Raw genomic sequence first — 26,936 nt, 5'->3', positions numbered from 1 at the left:
ACATTACCCTGCAGCATCATAAATGAGCAACCACTCTTCCTCATTAAACTCCCATGGCAACAAAACCTTAAAGCTGGCTTTGCAAACTCGCTGGGTTGGTGCCTCCACTTCTCTAAGCTGACGCAGAGATGAGACAACATACCGAGCAAAAGGTAACAACTCAACAAGCTAGACTAAGACTCCATTAGCATGTCCAAAGCACTTGTCAGTCTCGAGTTCGTCTCCCCATAAGAAAGAGAAAGAAACCAAACCTCCTACTAAAGACAGTTAAAGCGCTTATAAGCGCTTGTATTACAAGAGGCAGTCCTCAGCTCTCTGCGACTTCATAAGGAACAAGAAGACAAGCCACAGCAGACCTAAAGGGGAGCTTTGAACGTCCAAGTACAAGAAAAGTTATGAAACGTGCACTTATACTCTCAAAGTGACCTCTTTCCACAACTAAACATGGATACAGCTACACAAAGTTACAGTAAACGCCGACCAGACCGAAGTATTTCTCCAACTCAAACTTCTTCCAGCAGGTGACAGGAACAGACACCTGCCGACAGAAGGTAAACAAAAGAGCTAAAGGATTGCTCTTTCTTCGTAAAACCTGGCAACAGGAAGCAACACTTGTTGATAGGAGGCAACAGCAGCAGAACATGTAAAACTACAGGCACATTACTATCTCAATGACACTATCCATGCCCACACTATATACGTACTATACTATCAATCCTATGCATGCTACCACCCAAACCAGGTGCTGACAACAGCAGAACGAGCATACGGAGCGCAGATCGATGCCTACCAAAATGAGATTCAGATCATGAAAAGGGTGAATTAGTTATTGGAGCACAGAACCCCATCATCCCAAAAACCAACCCAGTTCCCTGGTGGCTGACACTTCCCAAAGGCATACTATCACAGGGCAGTCCAAGGCTTGGGTTACATACAAATGAGGGCACCAACACCTTACTTGTAACAGGGGAACGTGAAAAAGAGCACACATTTTGGAGGGATTCATAACGTTCCTTGTCACGAACTCGGTTCAACTTGCGTTAGAACTTAAAATAGGTTTGAAATAAAGTTCTAACTTCTCGATATGCTTTTCCTGAACCAAATAGGGAGAAGAAGGCGGAATTACAAAGGAAGTCTCAATAGTACTCACACTGCCAAAATGCATAGCCTGAGTAGGGAAAGCTGCAGATGAAGGGACACTAGGCAGGAAAGACCTGACAGGTTTATGTCCTAACTTAACTAATTGCTTTTGCAATCAGTTTTCCTTCTTTCCTATATCTGACATATTCTTGCAAAAAGTTTTCAGAACAATCCCCTACATTCTTCACAGCTAGTTCTAAGATCACACTCTGTACCTCCACAGCTGATTCATACAAATGTTGATCTAGTACTTCAATTTCCAACATCCTGCTTCCACCAAAATCCTTCTTACATAGCCTGATGTTATTGGTTTGGCTTCCGGTGGAAGATATCCTATGAAAATGAAATACCAATGCTGTTAACTGGTGTAAATCAGTCAAACTTCATAGAATACGAACAATTCCCTAACTGCAATGGTGGCAAAGTAGAATTCTGACAAGAGCTAAAACATTCAAAACACAACTGGTGGAGAATAGGTAAACTAGACAATCATCTGGTCAGCCATCCAGTTTTTTTTTTTAATGCAGACTCGCATAATCGGCGCAGAGATCTAGCTAACTTTGACAGTAGGTAAGATTCATATTTTAACTTCCATGCAATCTTGAACTGCTAAATTATTAGATTGAACTGCTAAATTACTAACAATGATATTGTAATGATACAATTAAGTTTGTTCATACTTACCTGGCAGATATATATATAGCTGTATTTTCCGAAGTCCGACAGAAATTAAAAAACTTACGACACACGTAGTGGGAGTCAGGTGGTTAGTACCCATTCCCGCCGCTGGGAGGCGGGTATCAGGAATCATTCCCATTTTCTATTCATAATTTTTATTTCCACTGTCTCCTGAGGGGAGGTGGGTGGGTACTTAATTATATATATCTGCCAGGTAAGTATGAACAAACTTAATTGTATCATTACAATATTTTGTTCATGAAACTTACCTGTCAGATATATATATAGCTGAATCCCACCTTTGGTGGTGGGAGTAGACAGAATAGAAGATTTTAGGAAACATATATATGCAGATAAATGATATCTTGATTCCTTACCTGTTAGCATAGCTGACTTCGTGGTTACTGCCGCGTAAGTCTGCTTGTGCTACTAGAGTTGCCAGCGAGGTAGAGACCTATATAGCTGGTGCACTCACGATGATCTGTCAACGGGGGCGTGACCACGATGTGACTAGACCATTGACCATACAATGAGGGCAACGAAGTAAAAAAACCACCTGGCCTAGTCTACCAAAGGTATACCACTAAACTAGACTAAAGAAGGGAGATCCGCCTCGGGCGGTCAACCCCAAATCCAAAAACCAAAAACACACACAATTAAAAGCTCACCTAACCACTAAAGGAAAGGATGAGTGCTACCTCCTGCCCCCAAAACAGTGTCTGCAGCGACGTATGGTCCAAGCGACGAGCATGTTCGTATGTCGCTTTCACCTCCCGCAGGTAGTGTAAGCGAACACAGAGTTGCTCCGCAATATGTGGGCACTCAAAAATGTCACTGAGTGCCATATTTCTGTGAAAGGCTATCGAGGTCGAAATAGCCCTCACCTCGTGGGCATTCACACTTTTAAAAGCTTCATGTCACTATCACTACATGTGGAATGAGCTTCCTTAATGGTGTCTCTCAAGAAGAAAGAAAGCGTCGGTTCTTTGACATGGGAAGATCGGGCTTCTTAACCGAGCACCACAAGTTGCCCGAAAGGTCCTCTTTGCAGTCCTTCGTTCTATCTAAATAGAATTTGAGAGCTCTGACAGGGCACAGGACTCTCTCTGGCTCATTACCCACGATCTCTGTCAAACCCTTGATTTCAAATGTCTTGGGCCAAGGGTTGGACGGGTTTTCGTTCTTTGCTAAGAACATAGGGCTTAAAGAACAAACAGCATCAGAGTTCTTAAACCCAACATGCTTGCTTATAGCCTGGATCTCACTAACTCTCTTCGCCGTCGCCAGAGCAGTTAGAAAAAAGTGTCTTCCTTGTAAGGTTTCTAAGCGAAGCTAAGTTGAGAGGTTCAAAATTACTGGACATCAAAAACTTTAGAACAATGTCTAAGTTCCAAGAAGGAACTCTTGGTTGAGGTACCTTCGAAGTCTCGAAAGACTTCAGAAGATCATGAAGGTCTCTGTTATTGGCTAAGTCCAGTCCTCTATGCCTAAAGACTACAGAAAGCACACTTCTGTAGCCTTTATCGTAGGCAACCGCTAAGCGAACTTCATTTCTCAAGAGGTAGAGGTGGAGGAAATGCCTTTCTTCCTGCACCAGCTCCGGAAAACAGCCCACTTGGATTGGTATACGGCAATAGAAGAAGGTCTTCTTGCCGTTGCGATTGCTTTCGCCACAGGTCTTGAAAAACCCTCGCTCTGGCCAACTTCTGGATAGTCTGAACGCAGTCAGACTCAGAGCGGGGAGGTTTTTGTGATACCTCTCGAAGTGGGGCTGTTTGAGTAGATCTATCCTTGGAGGCAGAGTCCTCGGAAAGTCTACTAGAAAGGACATGACCTCTGTGAACCAGTCGGTCGCTGGCCAGAAGGGGGCGATGAGAGTCATCCTCGTTCCCTCTGATGCCGCGAATTCCTTAATACTTCCCCTAGGACCTTGAACGGGGGAAAGGCATATACGTTCTAGTCCCGTCCAGTCCCAAAGAAGGGCGCTCTACTGCTACTGGCTCCTGGGTCTAGAACTGGTGAGCAGTAGCGGGAGTCTCGTTGTCCTGGAAGTTGCGAAGATGTCTACGAGAGGACATCCCCATAACTTCCACAACCTCTGGCATACTTCCTGATGAAGGGTCACACTCCGTCGGCAGAAGTTGACCTTGTCGACTGAGCAGATCTGCACGGACGTTTTCTACCCCTGATATGAATCTCGTCAGGATAGAGACGTCGTGTGCCTTCGCCCCATAACAGGCATTCTCCTTTGCAAGGAAGAACAGGGATTGAGAGTGGGTTCCTCCCTGTTTCTTGAGGTATGCCAGGGCTGTGGTGTTGTCCGAGTTGATCTGCACCACATTGCCGGAGGAGACTTCGTTCTGAAAGAACTGGAGCGCCAGATGAACTGCTGCCAGCTCCTTGAGGTTTATGTGCCAGGACACCTGTTCCCCTCTCCAGGTGCCTGACACTTCCTCCCCCCACAGTGTTGCTCCCCACCCCGTGGAAGACGTGTCGGAAAACAACACTAGGTCGGGGTTCTGAAGCTTGAGGGAAAGACCCTCTGCTAGCTTCAAAGGGTCGGTCCACCATCTTAGATGTTCCTTTACCTCTTCTGATAACACCAGAATCGAATCCAAAGTGTTTTGGTGCTTCCAATTGTCGGCCAGGAAGAATTGAAGAGGTCTGAGGTGCAACCTCCCTAGGGAAACAAACTTCTCCAGTGAGGAAATGGTCCCCAGCAGACTCATCCATTCCCTCACCGAGCATGATTCCTTCCCCAGAAAGGTTGACACTTTGCTTAGGCAATCTAGTTGTCCACCCCTGGGACGGAAAAGCCCGAAAAAAAAGCCACATGAGTCCATCTGAATCCCCAGATAGACTAAAGACTGAGAAGGGGTCAGATGTGACTTTTCGAGGTTCACCAGAAGCCCCAGGGACTTCGTTTAACGACAAAGTCGTGTGAAGGTCCTCCAGACACCGGTCTTTCGAGGAGGCTCGTACGAGCCAGTCGTCCAGGTAGAGAGAGATCCTGACTTTGGAAAGATGAAGCCACCTCGCAATGTTCTTCATCAGTAGGGTGAATACCATGGGAGCAGTGCTGAGTCCAAAGCAGAGAGCCCTGAATTGAAACACTTTTCCTTCAGGACAAAACCGCAGGTATTTCCTGGACTGGGGGTGGATGGGGACGACGTTGGAAATTGCAACGCGCGTCCTGGAGATCTAGTGAAGCCATCCAATCCCCGGTCTTAAAGCTCCCATCACTGACTGAGGTGTCTCCATCTTGAACCTCTGCTTGATGACAAAGAGGTTCAGGTTGCTGACATCGAGTACCGGTCGCCATTCCCCCGACTGCTTTGGCACCAGGAACAGTCTGTTGTAAAATCCGGGGGAATTCAAGTCGGAGACCTGTTCTACGGCGTGTTTCACGATCATCTGATCTAACAGATCGTAAAGCACTTGTTGCTTTTCTCCCCGATAGGAAGGAGACATGTCCCTGGGTGTCGTAGACAGCGGGGGTGGTTTCAGGAACGGGATCCGGTAACCCATCTTTAAGATGTCCAAGGACCATTTGTCCGCACCTCTCTCTTCCCAGGCTTGCGCAAAAAGCTGAAGCCTGGCTCCAACCGGTGACTGAAGGACTTCTGCTTCACTTCTTGTTCTTGGCAAGCGCAGTGGCTCTGCCTCTGGAAGTGCCTCTTCCTCGAGGGGCTGGTCTCGAGGAAGAACTACCTCAAAAGGGCTTCGATTTCTTGAGAATCGAAACTCCCGAGGACGAAGGAACCGCAGGTCTCCTTGAAGATTGTGCGAGGAGATCTTGCGTGGCCTTCTCCTGTAGGCTGGTAGCAATGTCTTTTACCATAGCCTGGGGAAGAGATGATCCGAAAAAGGAGCGAAGAGCAAATCTGCTTTTTGTGACGGAGAGACAGATTTAGCTGTAAAATTGCAAAACAGGGATCTCTTCTTCAAGAGCCCTGTGCAAAAGTGAGCTGTCAGCTCCTCCGAACCATCTCTGACGGCCTTGTCCATACACGACATTACGCTGGACAGCTCCCCCAGACTAATCGAGTCGGAACTCCTAGACTTGGCATCCAGAACTCCCAAACACCAATCTAGAAAGTTGAAGACCTCTAACGTCCGAAAGAGGCCTTTAAGGTGGTAGTCCATTTCCGTAGTAGACCAGGAAACTTTCGAAGAGGACAGGTGAGACCTCCTCGAGGCATCCACAATGCTAGCGAAGTCTCCTTGAGCTGACGAGGGAAGTCTAATACCTACGTCTTCTCCCGTTTCATACCAAATGCCAGCCTTCCCACTAAGTCTCGAAGGTGGCAGGGCAAAAGAAGTCTTTCCCTGAGACTTCCTTTTCTCCATCCAGTCATGGACCTTACGAAGAGCCCTCTTAGTTGAAAGGGACTTCTTCATTCTGACGAATGCGGAGACCTTGTTGATCTTGGAAGAAGAAAGTTGTGAAGGAGGAGAGCGAGGAGCTTCCGGGTGAAACGTATCTCCAAACTCTGATTGAAGAAGGCGGGTCAAAACCTGGTAGTCGGAAGAGACTGCCGCCAAAGGTTTCTCATCATCCACCTCAACCGAAGCGTCGCTAACCTCTGCTTCCGACACAGGTGAAGTTGGAGGGAATAAGGCTGGACCAAGACTATCTGGTCTAAGTTTCCAAGAGGCGCGTTGCTGTGAAGTGGAAGGCAAAGCTGACTCCTTAATAGAAACTCCGGTCGTATCTCTAAGACCCGAAGTAACTTGCAAAGTCTCATCACAAACAGGTGGGAGGTGACGAAAATCCACATCTTCGTCCACCCGAGCGTCCGCTGGCGCACACCTGGCGTCCACTGGCGCACACCTGGCGTCCACTGGCGCACACCTGGCGTCCACTGGCGCACGCCTGGCTGCAACTAGCGCGGGATTGGCGTCCACTCGCGCGCTGCTGGCGTCCGCTGGCGCACGCTTGGCGTCCACTGGCGTGCGAATGACATTTACTAAAGCACGCTTAACATCTCGTGCGCGCTCTGCTTCCGCTGGTGCACTCTTAGATGCCACTGGCGTTCGCTTGGCTTCCGACCGAGCGTCAGGATCGTGAACTTGCACCGAAGCGTTCACGCAAGTATCGAGCTCTCGCACTGCAAGCTTACGAGCGGGTAATACCGCTTCATGCGCAGAGCGAGCAAAATCCTCTTCACGTCCTCCAGAGAGCCGCTGGGGAGTCGCACGAACTCTAGCAGGCGAAAGAAGTGGAGAGATAGACGAGCGAGGAGAGGGGAGAGGGAGACCTCTAAGATCTCTTCACAGGCAGCCGGTCCATCCCTTTCTCCTGGGACGTGGTTGCGTCCCTTTCTTAGCAAGAGCATCAGCAAGCTGTTGCTGCAAAGAGCGCAGGATCTTCTCAGTAGGAGAGGATTCCTTGTCAGGTGACGGGCTGATCCTGTGAGAAGACGAGGGGCGAGGGGACGCCTTCTTCCTTCTCCCAGAAACTGCCGTAGCACGCGCTCGAGAGCGACTGTGGCGCTCAACAAAGTCATCATCCGATGACTCCTTACGCTTCTTCTGTGGCGGGAAGGCTGCGAACACACTCTCAGGCGATGATCGCCTCTCGAGAGCCAAAACTGGACGTGAAGCGTCACGATCACCAACGCTCCTTTTCTTGCAGCGGGCGTGAAATAGAATGAGAGCTCCACCCTTGTGCGGGGAGGAAGCCTCTGAAGAAGAGAAACACTCTTTCAGGAGGCGTGCACGCGCACGCTCCTTGGCAGTCTGTGTAACGTCAACAGATACTGCCGAAGGCACGTCAGATCAGTGGGCGTTCCCCGTAACCCTCCTGCGGCTTTCGACATGCCCTCTCCCTGAAACCTGGGAGTCCGGCAGCGGTCTAGGCCTAGAGGCGAAATGGGGCCGATCTGACGCACCCTCCACCAACGAAGGAGCACTGTCACTGCACTTTGCACCTTCACTTTTGCCTTCTAAGGCGAGCACTTTAGATTCTAAATTACGAATCGACTCTAAGATAAGTGTAAGGGTATTACCCTCCACAGACACTGTTTCAGGGCCCGAAGGCAACACTACAGGGTTAGGAGTAGTGATTAAAGGAGGGTTAGTAGGAGAAACATGAACTTCCTGACGTTTACCTGAAACGCTCCTGGAGGAAGACCTCCTTAACCTATCCCGTTCAAGCTTACGCAGATAGGACTCATACACTCTCCATCCAGAATCAGAAAGACACTCACATTCCTTGCAGCGACTTTCATACATACAATCATGCTCTCTGCAACTCTTACACAAAGTATGAGGGTCTACTGATGCTTTCAGTAGCCTACCTCGACAATCACTCTTGGTACAAAACCTGGCGCTAGCCGAACTAGAACCAGACATCTTATTTAAAGAGAAATCAAGCCAAAATCAATCAAATCCACAATTAACGTGTGCCTAGCCACCGATCCAAAAGTCAAGATACCAAAAAATCAAAAAGGGGTACTTATAGTAGCCAAGTTTCCTAAATTCAAGACGGAGGTGCTGAAAACTGTGTTTACAACACCGGCGACAGAAAAATTATGAATAGAAAATGGGAATGATTCCTGATACCCGCCTCCCAGCGGCGGGAATGGGTACTAACCACCTGACTCCCACTACGTGTGTCGTAAGTTTTTTAATTTCTGTCGGACTTCGGAAAATACAGCTATATATATATCTGACAGGTAAGTTTCATGAACAAATTATTATGTACTTCTTTTCTCATATCATACACACACTTCAAAATGTTAACACAAAATCCATTTTCCAGCACCTTTTATTCAAATTTACTGTACAGTACTATTCCTAAATGTTTATTGTTATATACAGTAATGTTTTAATGTACCAACATGCATGTTATCTCCCTAAACATCCTGACAGCTTCCTTTGGAGATAACTGCTTTGTAATTTCTAACTAACCAGATTATAAGGGGGTTAAGATTTTGGGAAGCAAGGGGGTATGCTCCAGAACTCATTTCCAAACATCAGCAGAAGAGCTCTCTTTGCCGTGAAAAAAAAATTATACAGTATTTCCCTTAAAACCTTTCTGTATCCTTACTGAGTACTCTAACTTAATTCTTACTCATTGGTAATTTAAGGCATGATGCCATACACAATAAGCCGCTTACAATACCCTTTTTTACCTCTTAATTTTATTCTGTACCCTTTTTTTACCTCTTATTTTATTATGTACAAGTTAGTTATAGACAATAATGTGAAATATGCACATGAAAACTGTGACTGTTGAACTATAATAATAAATAAGTACAACTAGAGTAACAGTACCTAAGCGAGGCCTTTCAAAACAGAAGTTTTGCTCCTTAGCCACATTAGTCAATAGATACTATAAATGTAGTCTTCTTTTGACAAAGAACATACAAGTTTGCATTGGACAAATACATACACATAAAAGTTTACAATTACTAATTCCTTTGACAAAGTACATAAATGTTTGTAATATAATTCCTTTGACGAAGCACACAAAAGTTTGTAATGTAATTCTTTTGACAAAACACATAGTAGTATGTATGTGTTTGTAATTTGTACTTAATTTTAAAAGTTTTTCTACTCAACTTTGCCTTAAAGTAATGTGCCTAGAGCAAATGCGGTACTTACACTAGTAATCTAAAATAACTGATAAGATTGGATTCTACAGTTTCTCCAAATAAAAAAGAACATGCACTTTAGAAAATTCTAAGTACTATATATAATGTACAACACTGTCATATACAAATACGTACTGAAACAATTTGAAATAAAACATACTACCCCAAGGTTATATACATTTTAAATACTGTACAAAAAGTAAGCTCACCAATCAGTAATTTTCTTTGGCAAACTACATATGCTACATAATCTACTGAAGGAGTTGAAAATGCAGTTTTTTTTTTTCTACATACCTGCTGTTCATACTGCATAGGCATTGGCTGCATGGAAAGTGACAGTAGATTGAAATTTTATGCAATAAAGAATCTTAAACTAACAAACACTTTGAAGGGATGTCAATAGTTGCCTACTTAAAAAAAACCATTACCGTTGAAAAATTAAGTGCTTTTTCCACCACTTACAATGAATATAACATACTGGAGTCCCATTTGGTTAGATCAAGACAAATAAACAGCATGATAGTATACTAATACAGTGTATACAGAATACAAAATATAGTACAGTATAATCAAAGATAATGCATACTTCCATTAACAAGTAAAGAAGGCCACTGGAAAAAAAACCCCAACTTATATATAAGAGGAGACATAAGAGAAGAATTTGTTGACAAACTTATGTACAGTGAGTTATTTTGAAAGCATGCACTGCTACAGTTTCAATACCTGTGGTTCATCCTGAGGTTGTCCCTGTGAATGGGGAAAACATTTTTAATCAAAAAGTCAATGAGACAATAAATTCTTGTGCTTGATGTACTTACAACAAAAGTAGGTTTAGTCATTATATACTAAAGAAATTATGCTATATTTAAAGCTACGAATAGTAGCAAAAGCTTTCCTAACCTACTGATAATGTCAAGGGTCTAAAACCAGAGTAGGGGTATATTACACAATATTTGTAACTCCTTTCTGACAGCAACAATAACTCAAAATGTATACGTATATCTATCATTGTATGTATTTTGATTTACTAATAATTCCTTGAAAACTCTAATGTTCAAAAAAAAATTGCACACAATGAATCTTGCTTAGTTTTAAATAGTACTGTATGTGCTTTATGCCTTTTTACATAACTCGACATATTTGACAACTTCACCTTGTTGTGGTGGCGCTTAAAAGTTTGGGTTTGTGTGATTATTTTTTGTTTTTAACCATTGGTATGTTTTTTTCTATATGTTAATTTTATGCATTTTTTGTTGTGAATGTCTTGATGTAAATTTTCTTTTTTCTTCTTTCACATGCAGTTTGATTGAGCGAGACAAGTGTTAAGATAGGCTCTGCTCCCCTTCACCTGAACCATGTGAGCCTGCAGCTATAACAGGATTTCTATAGGCAATTACCAAATCAGGCAAACAGCTGGAGGCCGAAACCAGCCAATTACGTCTACGGAACATCACTTCCTTAGCCACTGCAATCAGGAAGCGCTTATGTAGTAAGAAGACTATAGATAATATGCATGCAGATAAGACATAAGTAGTTGTAATATGACGCTAGTGGAAGGATACTGAAAATAATTTTCCAAAGGCTCATCTGTGATTCATTCACCTTTTATACTCGTATTCAGTTTCTGCAATTTAGTGTAATGGTTAGACAGAAAACTATTCCATGAGAATGTAGAAGCCTTAAATATAGTGCGTTAAAAGAAGAAATCACCACAAAGAGGGAGACAGAAAAAGAGTAACACTGGGCAAATCAAGAAAGGGAAACAGGCTACTGAAAAAGTTGATGTTGACAATCAAAATCATAAAAGTCAAGAATAACACCACTGGGTATCTTGATTTACTTGACAGCAAGGCTTTGAACGATTCTTTGAAAACCATCACACGTTTTGTATCAAGATTCATAAATCAAGTTAAGGTTCTTTTTAATGGCCGTTGTAGTATTAAGATTGATTAATTAGGTATTCTTTTGATAGTCATCAGAGCATTAAGACTGATGAATTAGGTCAAGGTACTTTTGATGGTCACTGTAGTATTAAAAATGATATTGTCATGATACAATAAAGTTTCATACACACTTACCTGGCAGATATATACTTAGCTATAGACTCCGTCGTCCCCGATAGAAATTCAAATTTCGCGGCACTCGCTACAGGTAGGTCAGGCGATCTACCGCCCTGCCCTGGGTGGCAGGACTAGGAACCATTCCCGTTTTCTATCAGATTTTCTCTCTTCCACCTGTCTCCTGCGGGGAGGCTGGGTGGGCCATTTATCGTATATATCTGCCAGGTAAGTATGTATGAAACTTTATTGTATCATGACAATATCATTTTCATACATTCAACTTCCCTGACAGATATATACTTAGCTGATTGGTACCCTTTAGTGGAGAGTAAGAGACAGCTAACTACTGAAATAGACAGGTAAACAACATATGTTGTAGGTATTTATAGACCTTGGTTCCTACCTGATTAGGCGGAAGACTTCATGGCTACTGCCTAGGAGTCTGCTTCGCCTCAAGAGCCTTAGCGAGATATTGATCTGTGGCCAAGAGTTCTTGTGGGTCTGTCGATGGGGTCTTATCCACTTACTCGGCAGAGCCTAACTGGCATTTGTCAATGGGTGCTAATCCACTAACATGACAACACGCCTTATTCAAGGAGCACAAAACCGATCCCGATCACCCGATCCTAACACCTGTGTTAGTTCTAAGATTGTCAAGAGCTATCCCCCCCCTCCTCACAAACAACCAATAACTCGAATCACACAGAAATCCTGCAAACATTAAAGTACAAAAAAAAATTTTGTACCCCCCTACTAGTCAGATACAACTCGAGTTCCTTACTGAGCAATAGTGACGGCCGCCTGTGCGACATCTAGCACTCTTGCCAGCAGAAAGTCAAGAACATATCTAAAAAGAGGGTTATGCACGTATAAATAATTTAAGGATCAGTATTTGCTCCAAGACCCAGGACCGTATCCGCTGACACAAATGGACCGAGAGAAAAACATTTCTCGTAAGTTACCCGTACGTCCTTCAAGTAGTGAGATGCAAAATCTGAATTGCATCTCCAATATGTCGCTTCGAGGATATCCTTTAGTGACATATTTCTTTGAAAGGCAAGTGACGTCGCAACTGCTCTAACTTCATGAGCTTTTACTCTAAGAAGTTTGAAGGAGTCATCTGGGCAATTATTATGCGCCTCCGTTATTACACTTCTAACAAAGAAGGCCAAGGCATTTTTTGACATGGGTCTTTTCGGGTCTTTCACAGAGCACCATAGACCTTGCTGAGAACCCCCCATCTGCTTCTTTCTATTAAGGTAAAATTTGAGCGCTCTGACCGGACAAAGGGACCTTTCTGCCTCCCTACCTACTAGGTTAGACAAGCCTTTCACTTCGAAGCTCCTGGGCCATGGCTTTGAAGGATTTTCGTTTTTTGCCAGAAACAATGTCTGAAACGAACAGATAGCAGTCTTCTTTAAAACCCACACAAGACTCTAGGGCGTGTAACTCACTAGTTCTCTTGGCCGTAGCGAGGGACAACAGAAACAAACACATTCTTGTAATGTCCCGAAAGGAGGCAAGATGTGGAGGTTCGAACTTTTCCGAAGTCAGGAATCTCAGGACCACATCCAGATTCCAGCTCGGAGCTCTTGGGTTTCTCGACTTTGAAGTCTCGAAAGACCGAATCAGATCGTGTAGATCCTTATTGTCAGCCAATTCTAGGCCTCTATTCCTGAATATGGCTGAAAGCATACTTCTGTATCCCTTTATGGTGGAAACAGAAAGGTGTGATTCCTCCTTCAGGAAAAGAAGGAAATCGGCAATTTCGGTCACAGAGGTATTGGAGGAGGACAGCTTCTTCGACCTACACCATCTCCTAAAGACTTCCCACTTTGACTGATAGACTCGCATTGTAGAATCTGGGGGCTCTAGCAATAGCGCTTGCAGCCTTGCAAGAAAAGCCCCTCGCTCTGACGAGTCTTTCGATAGTCGAAAGGCAGTCGGAGCAAGAGCGGGGAGGTTTTGATGATACCTCTCGAAGTGGGGTTGTTTGAGCAGATCTGTCCTGTTTGGAAGAGATCTGGGGAAGTCCACCGTCCACTCCATTACCTCTGTGAACCAATCTTGAAAGGGCCAAAATGGGGTTATAAGTATCATCCTTGTCCCCTTTGAGGCCACGAACTTTCTGAGCACTTCCCCCAGGATCTTGAATGGGGGAAAGGCGTATGCATCTAGGCCCGACCAATCTAGAAGGGCGTCGACTGCGAATGCTCTGGGGTCCTCTACCAATGAGCAGAAGATGTCTATCCTTTTGGAGAGGAACATGGCAAACAGGTCTATTTGAGGTCTCCCCCAAAGAGACCAGAGACTTTGACACACTTCTGAGTGGAGGGTCCATTCTGTGGGAAGGACCTGGTTCCTCCTGCTCAGCCTGTCCGCTCTCACGTTCCTCTCTCCCTGAACAAATCTTGTCAGGAGTATTATATTCCTTTCTTCTGTCCAGACTAAAAGGTCTCTCGTTAATTCGTAGAGGAAGAATGAGTGCGTCCCGCCTTGCTTCCGTATGTATGCCAGAGCGGTGGTTTGTCCGAGTTTACCTGGACCACCCCGTCTCTGACTATTGACTCGAAGCCCTTGAGTGCAAGATATATGGCTAAGAGTTCCTTGCAGTTGATGTGCCATGACACCTGTTCTTCTGTCCAGGTGCCCGACACTTCTCTTGTTCCTAAAGTTGCTCCCCATCCTGTCTCCGAAGCGTCGGAATACAACACTTGGTTTGGGTTCCAAATTTCCAGGGACACACCTTTGTTTTCCTCTAGAGGGGGCAACCACCACTTTAAGTGATCTTTCACTTCTAGTGGAATCGGAAATGTGTCCGAGCTGTCCTGTCTTCCAGCTCCAGGAAGAATTGCAGGGGACGAAGATGAAGTCTTCCTAGAGGAAAGAACTGTTCCAGCGAGGAAAGGGTCCCCAGAAGGTTCAACCATTCCCTCGCTGAACTGCGTTCCTTCCCTAAGAAGTTCGAGACTTTTAAGCAACCTCGTGTGAGTCTCCTGAGAAGGAAAAACTCGAAAACCCCGAGAATCCATCCAAATCCCCAGGTACACCATGTTCTGGCTGGGGATCATCTGAGACTTCTCGAGGTTTACGAGTAATCCTAGCGACCTTATCAGGTCTAGTGTCGTTGTAAGGTCCTCCAAACACTGGCTCTCCGATCTGGCTCTGATGAGCCAGTCGTCTAAATAAAGGGAGATGTTTATTCCCTTTAGATGAAGCTATTTTGCCACATTCTTCATCAAGTTCATGAAAACCTGAGGAGCTGTGGACAGGCCGAAACACAAGGCCCTGAACTGATAGATCCTTCCCTTTATCATGAAACAAAGGTACTTCTTCGACGAAGGATGAATCGGGACGTGGAAATAGGCATCCTGTAGATCGAGAGATACCATCCAGTCTCCTTGGCGTAGGGCTGAAAGGACCGATGCAGATGTTACCATGCTGAACTTCTCCTTTTCCACATATTTGTTCAGTGCACTTACATCTAGGACTGGTCTCCACCCCCCCGAAGCCTTCGTGACTAGAAAGAGGCGATTGTAAAATCCCGGGAGTGGTGATCCAGCACTAGTTCGATGGCCCTCTTGTCCCACATTTGTTCCACCATCTGTAGAAGAGTATCCCTCAGTACAGGGTCCTTGTATCTGGCGGACAGTTCCCGAGGAGTTGACGTCAGGGGAGGACTGTCCTTTAAGGGATGTAATATCCCTTCTTGATAACCGACAGCGACCAGGCATCGGCTCCTTTCTGTGCCCAGGCTTCCACATATTCCTGGAGCCTGGCACCTACTGGTGTTTGGAGGATTTTGATATCACTTTCCCTTTTTAAAGGGTCGGAAGGCAGATCTTCCTCTCTTCTCTGTATTCTTCCTTTTGGAGAGTGATCGAGAAGGAGGGCCTCCACGAAAGGGCGGTTGAGACGTACGAGACCCTTTCTTCTCTTCTATGACCACCGGTCTGTTCTTCTTAGAAGATTGTGTCACCAGGTCCTGAGTCGCCTTCTCAGTTAGCGAGTGCGATATATCCTTCACTAACTGAGAAGGGAACAAATGGTCCGATAAGGGAGCGAAAAGTAAAGCAGATCTTTGCGAAGGAGAGATGGCTTTAGTTAGAAAGGAACCATAAACCGCTCTCTTTTTCAAAATCCCCGCTCCAAAGAGAGAAGTGACTTCTCCTGAACCATCCTGGACCGCTTTATCGATACAAGCCAGGATGCTAAGTAAATCTTCTGGGCTTAGGCCTTCTGAGTCGTGGGTCTTCTTGGCCAAAACCCCAAGGGACCAATCCAGGAAATTGAACACTTCCAGGACATGGAAAAGCCCCTTGAGGAGGTGGTCCAACTCAGACAGGCCCCACGTTGCTCGAGCCGAGTTTAAAGCATGTCTCCTCGAAGAGTCTACAAGACTCGAGAAGTCTGATTCCGCTGAAGCAGGAAGAGACAGGCCCATGTTCTCTCCTGTCTCGTACTAAATGCCTCTTCTGCCAGTCAGTCTGGCAGGAGGCATACAAAACACCGTCCTCCCCAGTTCCTTCTTAGATTTTATCCAGGAACCGAGAGACTGGAGAGCCCTCTTCATCGAAATGGCTGGTCTCATTTTCAAGAACGATGACGACTTCAAAGCTTTGGCACTCGAAAAGAGAGCGAGGAGAAGGAGGAGCGGCCGGGGTCAGAGAGTCTCCATATACTTTAAGTAGAAGTGCTGTAAGAATCTTATAATTCGATAGTCCTTCTCTCGTTGGAGCCTCTTCTTCTGAAACTACTTCTAGTTCTAGTAGATCAGGAGATTGATCCCTTTTGTCGGATAATTCTTCCGTCGACCTCACTTTATCCGAAGGCGAAGGACTTCTAATCGGTGAGGGACTAAGTGACATCGCAGCTCTATGATGGAAAGCATGAGATGTTTCAGTTTCTAAAGGATATCCACTAACTGGCGAATCTTGCCTAGCTGGCGCCTGGCAGGCTCCTCACTCCTGGAAGGAGCCTGGTTCTTATCTGGCACCTCGCGCCTGGTTGGCTCTTCGCGCCCTGCTAGCACTTCTCTTTTGGTAGGCGAATCACTCGGGTGATGCCTGGCGCCTGGCTGGCGCTTCTGCTTCCTCGCGCCTGGCCAGCGCTTCGTTCCCAATAGTGACGGCCGCCTGTGCGACATCTAGCATGGAGGGTTCGTTGAGCCTGGCAGACGATTGGCGCCTAGACAACCTCTTGATAGGAAGAGTGTTATCCTTTCTGCGAGGAGGTTCTTTGGATAGAACTCCAACCAAGGATGCTATCTGCTCTTGTACATTTAGCAGGATCTTCTTGGTAGCCGCCTCACTTTCCATTTCATAAGGAGGAGAGGGCGATCTGGAAGGCGCCTGAGGCTCCCTTACAGCCAAGGGAGTCAAAACAGCTCTCTTAGCTCTCTTGATAACCGAGGGAGCTGCTTCTTCTGAAAAGCGCTCGGGGCTAGAATTTAAAGCAGGCGCTTTCCAGCTCCTCTTCAAGGGGCGAGAAAGATTTGTGTCTTTCCACCCGCGCCTCGGTGAGGAAGATTCTGAAGACGAGAAGCACTCACGCAGGACGCTTTTTCTATAGCGATCCCTAGCAGTCTGAGGCGATACAGAGCCTGCCGAAGGGACGCCTGACCGGTGGGGAACCTCCACAACCTCCGTAAGGCTTTCGACATTCCTTCTCCTCTGGGCCAGGGAGCTTGGAAGAGGTCTAGGCCTGGGAGCGTTGCAGAGCCGATCAGACGCCCCCTCCACTACACTGGGAACACTTACATCACTTGATATATCAAAATCACTCTGCTTACCTTCCAATGCCGCCATTTTGACCTGCATTCTTTGAAGGGTAGCCTTCAGGTCTGCAATTCCCGATGCTGAATCTGTCGGATTTGCAATTTGTGAACGGGTTGATACAGAGGGAGAATCATTTATTATATTACGAGGAGAAGCAGCTACAAAACTAGATATTGGTTCCTTAGACCTAGATCTACTTAGGCTTTTAGAGGTACCTTTCCTCACTCTATCTCTTTCTAACTTCTTCAAGTAAGAAGTTAGTCTTTTCCATTCTTCAGCACTTAAACTTTAACACTCTTTACATGTGTTAGCCAAAGAACATTCAACCACTCTACAATGTCGGCATACAGTGTGAGGATCTACCAAAGCCTTCGGCATCCTCACCTTGCAGCCTTCGTTCACACAAACTCTCACACCAACACACGAGTCAGACATTCTTAAGAAAAATCCAAAAATGAGTCCACGATAGCGAATGCCAATACAACGATCCAAGTACGTCACCAAAAGTTGGCCGAGAAGATCAATTGCGATGAAAAAAGAATTCCAGTCAGGAGGTAGTAACAACAATGTTGACACCACCGGCGACAGAGAAAATCTGATAGAAAACGGGAATGGTTCCTAGTCCTGACACCCAGGGCAGGGCAGTAGATCACCTGACCTACCTGTAGCGAGTGCCGCGAAATTTGAATTTCTGTCGGGGACGACGGAGTCTATAGCTAAGTATATATCTGTCAGGGAAGTTGAATGTATGAAACTGATAAATTAGATTAATGTTCTTCTGATGGTTGTTGTAGCATTAAGGTTAATAAGTTAGGATACGTGTACTATAAGAGTTTTCTTTAACCTCTGAAATTTATTGTCACCATCCTGCACCAGTTGTGCAAAAGAAAAGCCCCAACATTGTTGGATTAAGATTTTCTCCTGGTGCATGTTTAGCTGTAGATTAACAAAATCCAAATTTGCTAATGATACAAAATAAATTAGAGTAGCTACTAAATTCAACATATTATAGCTACTTGACCCCCTAACTTCCCTATTAGCAGGTAATTATACTATCTGTGTTAGCGGGTTCCTTTCTCAGGATATCTAGCTTGAAAATAGTACTCAATCATAATTAAATATTAATGAATTCATTCAAATTATACTCTTTCAACATCTGATGCCTTATTGCTAAGGTCCAAAAGATGACTAACATTAATTCTCAATTATCATCATTACAGTCAATAACATTATAAAATGCTGTACTACATACTACTCAAATGACAAAATGTACACTCCAGAAATGTTGGCTTTCATTTTTTTTCTATGCCCTGTACCTTACTGTTTTTGAGTTTATATTTCTCACCTTTACAAGAGTATATTTATGTATGAGGGTGGTTCATATGCCCTGCAATTGGCTATTACCCTAATCAACTAGAGTACCTGGTCCTCACTTGGCCAAGGTCAGTCTATAAGTGTACTTGTTGTTTTACACTGTCTTTGCTCCCATTTCTTTGCTTATATAGTTTTAAGCTTCATTTATGGCTTCACCTACCTATACTACTACGACTTGTTTTTTGTATGGTACAGCTTGACAATTCTCCCTTCCTCAGAATATTACATACAATTACAGTTGGGGTCTTTTCTTTTGAATGAACACATATTCAGTCAATATTGGTACAGTATGATTTGTTTATAAAACTCAAGGGGCACTCACACCACTGAATTTCGAGGAACTATCGAATTTTACTCACTAACAGCTGTCAACTGTTTTATGCCTAAACATAGTATGTATCTTTAAGTGATAATGCTAAAAAATTTTTGGACTGGTTTATTGACATTTTTTCATCGTTTGTATAACACTGTAAACCACACATTGTAAAAAAAAAAAAAAAAAAGGCAGCCCAATATCGGGTAAGAGAGGAACAACTTGGCAAAGACCTGACAATTTATTTATGCCCTATGTACTGCGAGGGGAGGCAGGTGGGACACTTAATTTTTAATTACGTACTGGGTAAGTACAGGTTATTGATGCCATAAGCACCATTATGGCACCTATGTTAGTAAGTTATGGCGCCAATAACCGGAACTTGGCCTGTTATGGCGCCACAAATCGCCAATTTTATGGTGCTAGACACGGCCCATAAAACCAGATCACTGATAACCGGGGACTGCCTAATTAGTGAATAGTTATTATACAACAAAAAGTGAATTAGTGATAAATTAGTGATACATAATGTTAAAAAAAATTAATACTGCAGTAGTAAATCTTACAGCAATATAATTTCAAATACATCTTACATTACCCTGAGAGAGAGAGAGAGAGAGAGAGAGAGAGAGAGAGAGAGAGAGAGAGAGAGAGAGAGAGAGAGAGAGACCTATTATGCTCAGTATGGGGCCCAACCTAGAATGAGCTTAATAGATGCATAACTACATTATAAGTACGCTGTAAATAATTTTTATCATACTAATAAGCATTTAGTCAGATACACAATATGAAAAAATACAGTAATTAGTGAATAAATAATGTTGCTCTACAAAGAAAAAGCAAATTACTAATAATTTTACAAATATGGTAATTAGAAAAATCCGCAAATTAGTTTAAGTTCCCAGTAGAAAAGTGAATAAGTAATGTGTTCCACAAAAATCAAATGACAAAGTGGTCCTTGGAAATGTGATACACGCAAAACTTGGGGAGCACTGTAGATAACAAATGATTGCTCATACGAGACGGAGTCATGACACGACACCCGCCTTCTGAAGGGTGATGTTGAGAACAAACTCTGTAAATCGTCTATCTTCTTCGCCAATGCTGAAGGGAGGCGAGATGCGGTCTTGGAAATCAAAACGAGTTCTGTTTGATGATTCTCGCTAGGTATGTGCATACTAGACTGGAGTCAAATGCCTCCAAGAGACAGAAATTTTTCATCAATAGTTGAATATCAATAGTTGAATCTCAACAAAGGAGAAACAATACTACTTTAGTGAATGACTAAGGCGAATGTGGACCTACATATTCACAGTTGAATTGGAGAGAATTGAACTCTCATGATTCTGATCATAGAAAAAGTCCCGTCAATGACACCACCAGTGAAGACAGCTCTAATCCCTGGCATATTACAAAGGACTGAAGAAGTTATACTACTATTTCATGCTGAACAGTGAGGAAGTCTATGCTTGCAATGAAGGTGGGAAGTCTTTAGTCATGAAAACATGGGGTTGTACTGCCAGAAACATTTGTTGTGGGTTGGGTCAGGGAGGAACTCATCTATTTACCCAGGAAGCAGAGCTACAGTGTGTTTACTTTTCTAAGATTGTTGTGTTGTGGCTTGTACAGATCTCATACGTTGCCAATTTTCATGTTATGGTATTCATATTATTATCATGGAGTCTATTGAAATAGCTTTCATTTCTTGAAATGTGGTTCTTTGTTTCCATCAGATATATTGAATATATCTTATTTCATATATTCTTCCTTAAAACCTCAGTTTCATTAACAAAAATGAAGATATGGGATATTTATTCCCCGGCGATGCCAGATCTGAGTTTAGGGGACCTATCATCTTTAAGAGGATTTAAAAGGTCTGGGTCAATATCATTAAAGGATACTCGCTCTCGATCACCCACTGTGATAAGTATGAATGGACAGCCCAAGTGGCTCTCGCAAACGCCTTCACTCACCACCTGAGACCAAGGAAATATTCTATAATTTCCTGAAATACTTCATTTTATAAAAAAAAAAAATAATGAAGGTCCTGTAACTGATGTTTTGAAGGCTACCCAGAGAACATCTGAAGCAACAAAAGTGTCAGAATTGACTATTCGTAGACTTAACAAGGAAGCAAGAGGCAGGAAATATAGTGGAATCTTCAGCATTTCAAAAATGAAAAGAGAAAGCGAGTCCTGTGACTGACTTGAATGATTTTGATAAAAATGTTATGCAAATAAGGAATGAGTGGTTGCCTTTTCTAAGGGCATAATAGATCTACGTATTGGCTTATGAAATTATGTCTCAAGTCCAAACACCGGAGCCAACAGGCCATTCAGCGCATCTACTATAATTATAGAAAGAGAAAGAAGGAATAGCTAAATAGAATCGGGAATGAAAATAGAATTAAAAAAAAAAGTTAACAGGGAAGAAGCAAACCCTTTCCCTCACTCCCAAGGTCTAAAGCAAATCCTCCTAAGAAGGATTATATCTGCGGGAAGCATTTAATGGGACTGACATACCCGTAGATATGACAACTCTGCCTTTTCTACCTGGCCCCACCAGAGCGATCTTAGAAAAGTAAACGCACTATAGTCAGGCGGGGAACAGGCGAAATCTTCCGTTATTCATTTTCAATTCGAAGTGAAAAAGAATAACTGAACACCTTAAAAATTAGAAAAAAGTATATTAGATCACAAAATTCAAATTGTCTGAAGAAAATAATTCTGAATCACCACACCGGCTGATGGGTTGGTGCGATGGCGTAAAAGACTACATACTTCTATGTACCGTGGGGTAAACAGGATAATGAGTCTAATGAGACATATCTGTCTGAAAATTCTCGCAATAGCAAATGTGTAGTACGAGACATGAACCTTACGCGAAAATTCTGAGCCAACCAGAGACTTATGTCTGTGATGGCCAGGCAGAGAGATTCGATTAGCAATTAACCCTCGACAGAGGAGAAACAATACTAAGACAAAACACTAAATTCAATCTGATTAATCAAGTCCAGATATCAGACAGTCTATCCCAAACCCACTAGCTCAGGCTACCTAAAACTTAAACAATATACTGTGGTTTCTGGATTTTAAATATGCCTTTATCTACAAAATATAACAAACTCCAACCATGGAATGCTACTGTGACAGTTCCAGTCTCCTCTGAGATTTAATGTTTTGAAGTGATAAGTATCTCCCAAAAAAGTGCAATGCTAAAGAAATCATTTGAAGACTTACAATACATATAAATATACATTTTGTAGGCTGCTGAGTTTGGGGTTCCACACCAACCATTATACTAATCCCTAACAACATTTATGGGCTGATTTACAGCAAGAGCCTCGCATGCTCTGGCACAATCCAACATAATCTACACACCAATCACTGACCTATTTTCTTAAAATCTACATCCCAACCCTGCCTAAGCTATAGCCTACCCCACCCGATACTAATATCATTACTACCTTGGTAATTATAACAATCTCCTTGTGTGATATGTCACAAATGTTCAGTTACACAGATATCTGTAGGGATGCAGAAATTATACCTTTTGAAGAGTACTTTTTCATGTAGGCTAATTTAGTCTCATCTATCTTTTTCATAAGGACAATAACAATGAATGACAAAATATTTTCTTTGCTTAACTAGTCACATGACACCTTTGTTTTGTTTGTTACATTTAAAATACCAGAATCAGCTGTATCTGAACCTTCACAGACCCTGTGAAGGTTCAGATACAGCTGATTCAGTCTATGTTCAACCCATAAACACATTAAGTTTTTCAGGTAATTATCAAAGTTTTCGAACTGGCCATACTAATCCAATGTTGTGAGAAAAAATTTAACAAGAAATATCAAAATTTTTTAAAGTAAATTGTATTTTTTCTAGCTATATAAACCTGAGGTCCTTTACATAAGGAATTAGTTCCAGCTGATGCTGAAAGTCATTCCTTATGTAAAGGACCGATGTTTTGTATAACATGTAGAAAATATTGTATTTTTCCTTACAAACCTACGCTTCTATATACGTATGGAGTACATTTGAATGGTTAACTACCTTCGGCTGTTCTCAATTTGTCACTGAAAACAAAATCCTAACACTACCTGGGTCATGTAGGTTGCCTCGACCTAGCCTTCCCCCATTGTATTTACATCAGCACTAGACAGGTAACTAACATTAATACACACACTGAAATTTAATTTTTCAGGTAAAACTGAAGACTACTGAAGCTGCCTGGTTCCCTCCAGAGCAGCCACAATATTTACTACCTTTTTTTAAAAGTTAGTGATATTTACTGTCTTTTGTTTATGTTTTTACATTCAATCCCAAGGGGCTGTTACTAAACACAGTAGTAACCATTCTACACATAAACTGGTAGTTATCAAACCAGATAGGTGTGATAGTACTACTGCATTTTACCATTTCATTTAGCTTTAGATGTTTCAAATCACTTGACAGTAACTTCCATTGGAAATGCCATCCACGCTGAACTCCACATTTATCAATTTCCCCCCCTGGGAGCCAATACTGGTACTTTTATCATTCTGAAACGAACGTGTATCCTTATACTATAGGATATGTCCACTACTGCACTATATTTTGGTAGATCTAGGGTACCTATCCGCGACGGCCCAGACTATGGAAGTTGCGGTTTTTCTATGCAGTTTTACCTACTGAACAAGAATTTTAAGTAATATTTAATTGGACGACTGTAATTAACCCCCAGGGGCCAGTACTAAACACGGCAAAATACATTGGACGCCCCAATCCCTAGTGGATGTCGTATCCGCGGTTAAGTTTCTTGCAGGGTAATTCTAAAGAATAAAACATCCACTAGGGATAGGGGCGTCCAATGTAGTTCTCCGTGTTTAGTACTGGCCCCTGGGGGTTAAATACAGTCGTCCGAATAAATATTACTTTAAATTCTTGTTCAGTAAGTAAAATAACATAGGAAAACGTCAATTGCCATAGTCTAGGCCACCGCGGATTACTTCTGTAGAAATACCTGTATTTCCACTAAACTAGCTGTGGGTAAGGGTAGGTTGGGGGGTTCATCATGCAACATGCCATGTAACAACTCAAGGTAAAGCAGCAGTCAAATACTGAAGCCTAATTACTATAGCCAGTAGTTTTTTGTTAATAATCACATTAGTACTTACTTTTGTTCATGTTTTTACTTTCATCCCCCTTTGTGCGCATAAACTGGAAAATACTGAACCAGAGGGGGACAGTAATAACATAAACTGGTATGAACAAGAGGGGAACAGTTGTAGTCTTCCATTTTACAAATATACTAGTTTTTGAAGTTTCAATCACTCTTGACAGTAACTTTCATTGCAAATGCTTCCCCTCACTACATCATCCCTTACAGCAGCTATCAATATCCCCTTGTAAATTTGTCAATACGTACTGGTAGAGGTAATGTAAACTTTAATGAATTTGAAATGAACATGTATCATTTTTGGGCAAATACAAAGATGGCCACATAAAGATATTTAATAATATAATTTTTTGGTTATATATAAAAGTATATATTAATGCACTATAGTTGAGGTAATTTGAGAAATATACCATGATAGAGAGAGATTTACCATCTTTTGTTTATGAATTTACATTCATCCCAAAGGGCTGGTGCCAAACATGACTGAAGCACCACAGGACCTCCAGGAATTAAAGTAAAAATATAAACACAAGACTGTAATTTTCTCATTCTCTTGGTACATTCCTCAAATCATCTAACCTGTACGGCATTGTATACACCCTTTTCGATACGCTTTAATGAGAAAAAAATCAACTATTAAACAATACCTTTGTACAGTTGTCTTACATTTACAAGCACCCCAACTTTAGTCTACATCCACTAAATTTCCATGACACCAGTTATTGGTGTGAATAGGTTTTGGGGTCTCCTCATCCACCTGGCTGGATAAGGACTCCCTATCCCTGAGCTAATGTAGGTGGTATCAGGTAAATTTATACCAAGATGCATGACTGAATTTTACGGTAAAACTGATGACTACTGCTGCAGCCTGTTTCTTGAAAATCGACGACAGTATTACTTATCACCTCTTGCTCATTTTTATGTATGTGCCTTTTGTTTGAGTTTATGACATTTAGGACTTAAATTTATTCGTGATTTGACATTAATCCCCAAAGGAGCTGGTGCTAAATGTGACAGACATTTTGCACATACGGTAAATGACTGAGCGGCGACATAGCGGCCACCTCTCTCAGAACGCGGCCACTTCCCCCCAAAAAAATTTAAATTATGCCATTATTTCGTAATGAAGGAGAAAACATTCAGTACTTCAAACGGAGCATACAGGTCTTGGTGTGCTACCTGGATGGGCCACAACTACTGACGGATGCTCATGGCAGTGAATTCAAGAACTTTTTCAGGAAGGTGGCCGTGTTTCGGGAGAGGTGGCCGCTTTGTCCCCACCAGGTCATTTACCCTATTCCCTACTGATAGTTACCGCACCAAGAGTGCGGTAGTAGCCTTCAAGGTATTTCTACAGAAGCACTCTGCATGGACTGCAAGGAAACGTAACCGCGGATACGACATCCACTAGGGATTGGGCCGTCCAATGTATTTCGTCGTGTTTAGTACTGGACCCTGGGGGTTAATTACAGTCGTCCGAATAAATATTACTTAAAATTCTTGTTCAGTAAGTAATACTGCACAGAAAAACCGCAGCTGCCATAGTCGAGGCCGCCGCGGATAAGTACCCTAGATCTACCGCCTTCAATTTTACCAAATGGCCAATGTAGGCGGAGGCTTTAGAAATAGGTAGTTATATTATAGGATGTCTAACCGCATTTTACCCTATGACTTATGGCACTCTTTTAAGATACTAGATCTAGTTGATTGGAAGGAGGGGGTACTGCCATAAGTAGGTAGTATCATCCACACCCTATATTGGGAGATGCTTTAAAGGTCGACATTTCCCAAGAAAAGAAATTTGAAACGCATCGAAACCTCATAAGAACATTTAAAATATTAAAACACAAAAATATACGACTGGGTAAAAGAAAAAACAAATTTTACCGCCAAGCCTAGATTCGTCAGTCGAATCAATAGATTCGTTGTAAACGTCTAGACTACGGGGAAGTCTGATTACCTAGAAAAGGCTGCTAGGCTACTTAATTATCCCAGAATGACTAAATCCACGGGGCAAATAAAAATTGATCAATGGGACACCTTAGATAGGCAGGTGGTTCAAATTTTAGCCAGGGATTGAGCCATCAAGACGACGTAGGCGGATACCACCGGTTTTCTCAGACTTCCATTTAAGCATAACAAACGCATTCTGCGCCTTTTCCTGTGAAATTAAACACGCAAATGACATAATTACCTCCATGGCGGTGTCTGCGAAGATATCACCAAAGGAAACCAAGAAAATAAGGTCGCGTCTGCAGAAAGTCCACGAAATGGGTTACTCCAACTTCACTGTTAACAACTCACGACTAAAACTCAGTGAGGTCTCAGGGTCCCAAGATGTCCCAGCCCACAATATCGTACCAAAGCTATCACATCATCGTTTTTTGTAAAAAAATGTTATCGTACACTTATGATTACACAATATTGATGTATTTCACCAATAATATTGTATTTGTATCACTAATAGGGAAAGGTTCAGGAAACTTTATGATATATTTCCTATTTTTCATATAATAATTGAATAACAATATAAAAAAACGGTTAATTTTGTTATATTAACTAAAAACAGAAAGTTTTATGGTAACGAAAAGACTAATATTCTGTATATAAAACAAGATCTAGGGGCCTACTTCGTTATAGGCTAAAGTGTAGCTATTATGTAAAACTGGACTTATTGGTAGATTAAGCATGTAAGTTAACAAACGAGCCTCCAAATTATTTATTTATACAGACCTATATGTAACCGTAGCTACATAGTGAAATTTGAAATAATTGTTGATACTCATTTATTTATAGGTCTGTAGTCTATAGAATATCACATAATTTATAA

At 42.6% G+C, this 26,936-nt stretch overlaps 1 protein-coding gene across 2 annotated transcripts in view; it reads right to left on the bottom strand.

The window, feature by feature from the left end:
* LOC135206682 (synaptophysin-like) overlaps window positions 1–26,444 on the bottom strand; it is an 83,792-nt gene extending 57,348 nt beyond the window's left edge. Inside the window, exons 1-3 of one of the 2 annotated variants that reach the window (XM_064238076.1) lie at window positions 26,301–26,444; window positions 10,143–10,166; window positions 9,714–9,740 (exon numbers count right to left, since the gene is read on the bottom strand). In XM_064238076.1, coding sequence (XP_064094146.1) covers window positions 9,714–9,740; window positions 10,143–10,166; window positions 26,301–26,306 — 57 coding nt within the window. In that variant the 5' untranslated portion in view covers window positions 26,307–26,444. The remainder of the gene's footprint in view (window positions 1–9,713; window positions 9,741–10,142; window positions 10,167–26,300) is intronic. The other variant, XM_064238077.1, reaches the window with a different exon arrangement.
* Window positions 26,445–26,936: the final 492 nt, after the last annotated feature.

Source organism: Macrobrachium nipponense, chromosome 31 (genome assembly GCF_015104395.2).
Source record: "Macrobrachium nipponense isolate FS-2020 chromosome 31, ASM1510439v2, whole genome shotgun sequence".
Taxonomy (NCBI): domain Eukaryota; kingdom Metazoa; phylum Arthropoda; class Malacostraca; order Decapoda; family Palaemonidae; genus Macrobrachium; species Macrobrachium nipponense.
Note: the sequence above shows the minus strand (reverse complement) of the source record. Positions and strands in the feature narration are given on the sequence as shown.